At 27.6% G+C, this 9346-nt stretch overlaps 1 protein-coding gene across 1 annotated transcript; it reads right to left on the bottom strand.

Annotated features, from left to right (window-relative positions):
• Window positions 1-576: 576 nt before the first annotated feature.
• Window positions 577-2093, bottom strand: LOC106426627 (transcription repressor MYB6). Its single transcript, XM_013867341.3, has 3 exons — window positions 1804-2093; window positions 1568-1697; window positions 577-1477 (listed from the first exon to the last, which is right to left on the bottom strand). Exons 1-3 carry the CDS (start codon window positions 1934-1936, stop codon window positions 730-732), a joined length of 1011 nt encoding a protein of 336 aa, XP_013722795.1. The 5' UTR covers window positions 1937-2093; the 3' UTR covers window positions 577-729.
• Between the last annotated feature and the right edge of the window lie 7253 nt (window positions 2094-9346).

Consider the following 9346-nt stretch of genomic DNA (forward strand, 5'->3'; position numbering starts at 1 on the left):
ACATTATAAGATGTTTTGGAGAAGTTTAGTTGTTTCAAAATATAAGATGTTTTAATTTTATTGAAAATTGAGTAATCAATAACATTATACTGCATTATTTATGATTGGTTAAATTATTTCTACTTTATATTATTAATAATATTTTCTTCTAAAAAATAAGTTTTTTAATTCTTGTGCACTCGAACAAAATATCTTATATTATGGAACAGAGTGAATAAAATGGAACATAATTTCAGGTGTCAGTTTACTAGTGTAGTGTAATTGACCATCTAACTAGTACTTGTGTGAAAATTGTCAATGCATATACCTAAACGGAGAGAGTAATAGATAATCTGGTAACTCCAAAACTTCAGTTACTGAAAAAGGATTACCAAATAATTCGAAGTAACGTTTTGTTGATTATTGACCATATATATATATGTGTGTGTGTGTGTGTGTGTAATAAATTTGATGTAATGGGTATATAAAATGAACAAGAAATTAAGAAATAAATGTCATTGATCCAGCAAGAATACACAAACAAAATCTCAAAATCCAGAAAACTATGCTTCACAAAGTACATCAAATAAAAGAAAATGTAAGAACAACACCCTTAAATTAAATGAATATAACACAAACTTTATATACACAAAGTCACAAACCATTATAAATAAAACTCGATAATTGGAATAAAGAAAAATAACTTGAAGAAGAAAAAGAAGATCCACACACCTTATAATATACAAGTTTTTAAATATGGCCATATGCATGTTGCTGAGGCTGAAGCTGGTTACATGGCCACATACCAACATTTGCAGCCTCCGTACCGAAAAAATTGGTCTCGGATTTGATTTCACTATACAACGACGAGTTTGAGTGATTCTGTAACGAATTATTCGATATTGTAAATTGATTTTCTTCCATGGTTAATCCCCAACTAAGATTCCCAGTTCCAAAGAATGTCGAATTGTTGTAGTTACTCTCTTGAAGGTGCTGCTCTGTAATCATTGGCCCGGTCGAGAAAGAGTTATCCAATTCAGTTAAACCGAGATTGGATGATCTGTAACCGGTTGTTGAATCGGTTAAGCCAGATGAGAACATTGAACCGGGTAGCACCACTGCACTAGGTACGGTATCAACATGATGATTTCTCCCGGTTTGGGGAATCCAGATTCCGGTTTGTATTCTTGAACCAGTCTCAAGACTTAACCGTTGGAAACCAAAATTTCCGGTATAAAGATGATCGGTGTTGCTGTTGTTGTGGTTAGTGCTGCCAGTGGTGGTACTAGAGGAGCCTTCTGTCTCAATGAGGTAGGTCGTTTGACACTTCTCAACCGGTGTGGTATTGTCATCTGTACCGGTTTCAATTTCGGCTAAGAGCTTGTGTGTAACCGGATCAATTCCTCTCAACCTCAGTTTCTTCTTTAAGGAAGAGTTCCATAGATTTTTGATTTCATTGTCGGTTCTACCAGGAAGCTGTGCAGCAATCTGAGACCACCTAAACCAAGACCAAAGCAACATGGGTTACATATATAAATACACTTACATGCCTCATAAGGATCAGCAGAAACAGCACGGGGTTCTTTACCTGTTGCCAAGAACGGCATGAAGTTCAATAATAAGGTTTTCTTCATCCTGTGAAAATGCTCCTCGCTTCAAATCTGGTCTTAGATAGTTTATCCATCTTAATCTACAGCTCTTTCCACATCTCTGCAAACCTAAAAAAGAATTAATAAAAAAAATGATAATTCAAGAATTAGGAAGGAGTATTAATCAAGCACAACAAAATAATAATTGGATGAAAGCAAAGAGAAATTAAATTACCAGCTTGTTTAGGGACAGAGCTCCAGCAGCCATGGCCGTACTTAGTGATGTACCTAAGAAGCTTCTCGTCTTCTTCAGGAGACCAAAGTCCTTTCCTCAGCTTCTGTTTGTAACAGCATGAATGTCTTCCCATCTTTTAAATTTTTTATATATATATAAATAAAATATCAATTAGAGAAGGATCGGCTTGTTTGCTTTAGAAAAGGCTTTGAAGTCAGCTTTCAGAGAAATCTTAAGATGAGGTGAGAGAGAGATAGAGAGAGTTTGAAGTGAGAAGATGAGAAAAGGAGAGGAGGATTTGGGGAATATAAACAAAAGGGTTTTTGTTTTGGTACGTTGAAGTTTACACGAGTCAAATTAGCTACATTTTTTTTTATTGTAAGAAGTTCCGAAGTGTTGCTAAAAAAAAAAAAGTTCCGAAGTCTATAATATTTTTTGGATTATAAATAATCTAGAACCAGTTGCTAAATATTTTTTCGGCACTTATATATTTAGGGATAAGTTTGCCAGTAGAATTAACGATTTCGGGTAATTAGCTACATTTTTTCAATTTTTATTTTGGTTCTTATATCACCCCAGTTTCATAATAAGTGTCATTCTAGCTTATTTTTTGTTAAACAAAAAATGTCACTTTACAATTCCAATGCAAATTATACTTATTTTCACCTGAAAATTAATTGTAAACTGCATTGGTTTTATAAATAATTTTATTTATATCAAATATTATTGATCAGAAATATGTAATTAATAACAACTTACATATATTTCTGCTATTTTTTTTAATCTGTGTGAAAAGTGTCAAATGACACTTATTCAGAAACGGAGGGAGTATCGTATATATGTTCATTTAAGTTTTGTAATTGTCCAAGGAAGTGTTATTTTTAGGTTTTATTTATTTCTATGGTCTAATTGGTGAATTCGTAGTTTTTTTTGTTGCTAACAATAAATAAATGATCTAAAAAATCAAGAAAAATGATCCAATGTACATACAATAGCTAATCAATGAAAGTTGAAATTAACAAATATACAAAATGAAATTATAAGAAAAAAGAATATGATTGAATTTTCCCAATGGAATAACAATAGGATTATGTAAAAGTGCTCGGAAGATATCACATAATTTTTTTAATATATTCTGTTTTAAGACAAAAATATTTTGAGTTTTAAACACATAATTTTGTTTTTTAAAAATGATAATCCTTTTTATCAATTTTTTGTAACATTAAAACTTTTTAAGTTATAAGTCATAAATAGTGAAAAATTAGTCTAGTGATTAAAATCTTATAAATGATATTGTTTGTGTTTTGTCTAAAAGAATGTATCGGTCTAACCAAAGTCTCTTAATTTTTCAAAAATATAATTTACCGCTCTTATCTCCTTTCGTTTCACAAATATAGACTTTCTACATTTTTCACAAATATTAAAAAAACACATTAAATCAATATAATAAATGTATCTTTTTTGGAATTTTCAATTTTCAATATATTTTGACCAATAGTAATTCAATAAAATCAATTTTTTTTTTAAAATTTATAATTTTTGCATAAAAAACACAAAATATCTATCTTTGTGAAATAATTTTTTTTTAAAATATTTATCTTTTTGAAACGCAAGGAATATTTAATAGAGATATTTAGATAAACAAAAAACTGAATATCTTTCTAAAAAAAACTGAATATAAAGGTTTTATGTTGGTATGATATAAAAGTTACACTTTTCAGCAACTTATGAAAACGAATATAAGTAAAGATAATACTACTATTAAGACTATGAAAAGGATGTGACTGTGCGCACTTATATATATTTTTAGTGTGGAACTTAATTATTAGCTTAGTTTCTTCTTAAGGGTTTATTTACGAACCACACGCTACCTTCTGTTTGGGAAAAATCGTTTAAACTCGGCGTCTATATATTTATCTGTAAATGATATATTTGTGTATTAAGGGAACATTGGGTTCGAAATTTATTTAGAACGTTGTTTACAGCTAGTATTATAATTCGCATTTATGATTTTGTAATAAATGTGTGGCGCGTCTAATTCTTCTACATACCAGTAATATTTTTTGCAAATCACTAAATTCTTCTACATGTAAAGAATCTCTTCCACGTAAAACATTCGCTGGTTTTTATATGGAAAAATAAGAAACTTTCATGAATAATTTAATGCGATTACTATTTTCGTTGTTCAGGAAATGTACTATTATTCACTTAGCAAAAATAGAACAATTTCCAATCTTGTTAAAAGAAATATCACAATTACCTTCACTTTATATTAAAAGTTTCTTCACGATTATTCCGACTAAAGTACTTTACAAACATATTTTCATTCATACAATTATATATATACTTATAATATTGCATATGTAATTGTTTTTTTAATCAGGAGACAAAGGTTTTTAAAAATCGTCTCAATGACTAAAGGTAAGAAAACATAACAACTCAATTTTATATTCATTCAACAGAATATTTAATCACTTCTGAAGTGTGTTTAACTAAGTTTGAACCAGTTTAATATTTGTGCCAGACATAAAACACTCAATGATTCTCCGTCATTATTGGTTATGAGCATATTTAATTTACTCATGTGCACTAAAATACTACAAGTTGTACCTTTTCTCCCTTTACCTTATAATATTACTTACTTACAATAGTAACTATGTCTAGAAGACTAGAATATCTAAATGAATAAATATAATTGGTTTATCAAACGAATAACTTTCGTTCTAAAATTAATTAACAAAAGTTAATATATTTTAATTCAAACTATTAATTTAAATAGTTGGATGGAATGCATAAGTTATTTAGAAACCGAAATTATTGTTTAAAAAAGATTCATGTTTTTTCTTAAATCATTTCATGTACCAATTAAAATATGAAAATATGTTTTAACTGGAATGGTTTGAAAATATTATAGATTATTCAGAAAAAAAGGACTCAGTTTTCGGAATACCAAAAGACATACATTGTTAGAAATTAAACTAATCTCGAGAATTTATGTCAACTTATTAATAACTAGGTGATTTTTCCGTGCTCATGCACGGATACAAACATTTACAAAATAATAAAATCATTGTAATTGGTTAATTTTTTATTTATATTTATTGATAAGTTTAATTTAGTTTGTAGTTTATTTATTAGAAAGACAAATCTAATATTGTTTTAAATTAAATTATTTTGTTATCTTAATTAAATATTTGATTTTGGATATAATAATTTGGATCGGTTTAAGTTATTTTTGGTATGTTGAGTTGTATATATTTTCCAATTTAATTTTAATTATACTAAATAAGATTATATATAATTAATTTTATTTTCTCAGATTTCTAAATATGTATTTATAAATTGATATATATATTTTTTTGGCTCAAATTTATGAGAAAAAATTGAAGTGTTGATCAGAAGTTGTTCAAGTGAATCAAATTGAAATATTTTAAGAACTTAATAGTAATCAAATTGCTTTTATTAAATACCACATCCATAGGAAAACAATTTGCTATGGAATTGGATTTGAGATAGTTACTTGTTTATTTTTTAGATATTGAAACATTCACGTAGTATTAGGCTTGATAATCTATAATTATGAAAAGAAAATTTGTATGAAATTGTGAGAGAAATTGTTTAAAATAAGAGATTGAATAACTATCCAAAAATAAATATTATTTTAGAAAATTTATAATTAAGATAAAAGAACTTTCTTTAGTGCATTAAAGTAAATATTGATTTAGTAACTAAATTGATCTTTTCTTTTGAAAAATAATAATTCTATTTTAAATGAAAAGTATTTAACTAATGTTATTAACAATCGTAAAAAAATGTTCTTAAACAAAAAGTATTCAGAAATGTTTATGAAAGTGAGATTTGTGTAAAAGGAAATTCATTTTTTTAAATCACATGTTTTAAATTAAAATCACTATATTTTTGTTTTTAAGATTATTTTTGATACTAAATTCCTTTATGATATATGATTTTATAAAAAAATATTAACGAAAACGAAAATATAAATATATAATATTAGTAATGGCAATTAGTAAAATATTTTATGAAATTGAGATTTATATAAAATGAAATTTCTTATTGTCAAATTACATGTTTTAAATATAACAAATCACTATGTATTTTTACTTTTAAGATACTGCCTTTTTGATACTAAATTTATTTATGATATTGATATGATTATATATATACATATATATTAAAAACGAAAATAAAAATAGTTTATAGATATTTTGAAAATATATAGATATTTTCCCTTTTTATTTAAGAAAACAAAAGATTCATCAAAACTAAAATAGAAATTTTGATAATGAAAATTACAAAATAATATTAATTCATTAAGGTTAACAATGTAATAAACTATTGTAAGAATTAACGTAAGCGCGACACATAGAAAACTTACTTCTCAAATAATATTATAGAGATTTACAAATCTTATTAAAGTATGTCCATTATTATAAGAAATAAAATAAAATTATATTTGTTACCTCATCCATGGCTTTCCAAAAATTAATAAATAAATAATAAAAGGAATCTTGAAGGAAAACAAGGCAACATTTCGTCGGCGGCTCGATAAATATAATGTAGCATCAATAATTGACGTACATTTTAATAATATATCAAAGTATCAAATTAAAAATTATGTTCTCAAAATATAAAAAACTCTCTTTTTCAGAACCCTTTTAATTTTTTTACTAACTCACCTCAAATAGTATAGAAATTGAATGTTAAAAATAACATAATATATGTAAATAATGATGTTGTGTATTGTTAAGATAATATAATTAATGAAATTGTTAAACTGGGTGAAATATAAAAAGATAACTGATGTAATTATATTAATGAAATTACTAAAAATACAGTATACTTTTTTTTATAGTGTTATCATATTTTCAAACAATTATCTTTTATACTGCTATACATGTTTCCAAGCAGTACCAAAAATATTTCAATTTTAATAATATAGACTAGAGACTGATCCGCGTATCCACGCATATATTGGTTTTTACGTTTTTATACATTGATATTTGTCTTTCATAATTAGTGTTATATATTTTAGATGAATCTTAATATAACTGATTGTATTCAAAAGATCTGAACCGAATCAGGTAATATGGTTATTTTTGGTACAAATATCCGAACACGTTTCAGATACATTTGTTATTTAGATATTTTTAGGTTCTTATACATCAGAACCGGACTCATCAAGACCTAGAAGGACCCAACTCAAAATCCACACATAAATTTATAATATTCAAGCATGGCCTAGTTAAAAAAAACGATATCTGAAAAGAACAATCCGTGCCTAAATGATTTTTATGGGCTTTCCCTTTTTCTGCCCAAATCACGTGAGGGCCGAAGGCCCGACCTCCACCATTTTTTAACACTAGGTAGCATACATTATACGATCACATAGTCTATAATTCTATTACATGTGATGGTCAACTATCTGCAACATTATGCGATATTGATGAATAGCTCTACTGATAATGATTCCACGATGTAGCTTTCTCCGAAATATTTCATGTACGACATTCGTGATCGACAAATTCTTTCCACATCAGATGACTACAACGAATGACTTTTCTATAATACTTTGGAATCCCCGAAAGCTTGCATCCTACTATCTGTAAGAAATTAAATATTCTGATATTTGAATTTCAGATTTGGGTGTAAAAAAAAGTATAAACCTTAACGATTAGACTAAGATACCTTCCACAAATGATTAGATTTGCTTTCATTGAGAGTTGAAACCTCCAACATTTATATTTTGTGGTATTCTGGAAACAAATGAAAATTAACATGTGGTATTTATATTTCTTAAAACCGTTATATATGTTTTGCGGTATTTACTTGGATGTGAATTATCTACAACTATTTAGGAATCAGGACATCTATGATTTGATGGGTCCGTTTCGAACCCACTTTGATAATAAATAGTCACATCTAACGGTTCAAAATTTACACAAGAGATCGAACGGTGAAAACAGCATTTGAGTGCAGTAGTTCAAATAGACGTGAAGCACTGAATATGAAAATTGTAGAGCCCATTGTAAACCAAGGCAATCGCATGTGCTAGACTGTGGTGGATAACGTATCTCGACTTCATCCTTGTAGGACCTTTTTTTTAACTGTTTTTTTTGATTAAAAGTGGAAAGTTCCGGATTTTAAATCCATGATCTTCTTCGGTTTGGAATCAGATTTTAAATATTTCAATTTAAAGAATAACCATCCATATTAAAGATGTGTGGAACGAACCCGATGCATTATTTTTCTCTCTTGATTTGCTTAACTACTGGTTAACTCTAAGTTCACCAATATTTTTACTTTATAAATTATATTTTTTATCCGAACTTTTATAGAAAAATAACTTTACAACACATTTTCTGCTTAATTTAATCAAACGATTTAAAGTACAAAATATTTGTAAACTGAGTAGTAATTATATATATCATGTAAAACAATCTTTAAAAAATTTCATCATAATAGTAAATGGAAGATAAATTAACTACATTTCTTTGGAATAATTTTCACAATTATTGTTGGGGATACATCATTTTTAGTTTAAACAAAATCTTAGTGCCACGTATACTAGCTCCGACGAATTTTTAGCTTCGTTAACTTAATTTGTTTTTGGTCGAGTTCATAGATCTTTTGAATATGCGTTACAATTCTTCAAATAATATGATGGGTGAAACCATTTGATCCCTACCACCACATATAGTTACTTTCAGTGATTTATAGCAATGTTTTATTAATTTGGTCCTTTGACACTCTTTAGCGGATTTAGATATACGCATACAACGGTCTAATAATTTGATGCATACCATCTGGTTCTAATATTCCATTGATAAATAATGTTGCTATAATATCTAGAAAATACATGGTTATAAAGTCACTTCGATAAAAGCTCTAATGCTGATGCAAAGATCTGGCCATACATATATATATATATACACATATGTGTCTATTCTTAAGGATGTGAAAATCCTTAATCTTAATATTGTCAATATTCGAATGTTCAAATACTTTCAATCTTTCTAACCAAATTCAATAAGAAAATACCAAATTATATTCAATATGTGAAAGCTGATATATAAACTTCTTAGTTTTCGAACGAGAACAATACATAGAGACTTTTGATAGCTCTACGACACCAATGCCAATAACGTTGTTAGGCCTGGGCATTTTAACCTGGATCCGAAGATCCGAACCGGAACCGAGCCAAAAATACCCGATTCGGAACCGGACCGAAAATTTACAAATACTTTTTGGGTCTAAATTTTTTTTACCCGAAAGAACCGGAACCGAAAAGGAACCGACCCGAATAGACCTGGATCCGAAAAGAACCGATCCGAATAGACCCGACCTGATAAGAACCGATTTGTACCCGACTAAAAAACATGCATATCTGAAACTATGATGTTTTTGTGTTCTATTATATATATATATATTATTTTATGATTTAGTTGAAATATCTTTTATTAACAACATTTGTTATTATTTTTTAACATTTTAAAAGTAATATAAAGCTTTAAAATGTAAAATT

This window comes from Brassica napus, chromosome C9 (assembly GCF_020379485.1).
Source record: "Brassica napus cultivar Da-Ae chromosome C9, Da-Ae, whole genome shotgun sequence".
NCBI lineage: Eukaryota > Viridiplantae > Streptophyta > Magnoliopsida > Brassicales > Brassicaceae > Brassica > Brassica napus.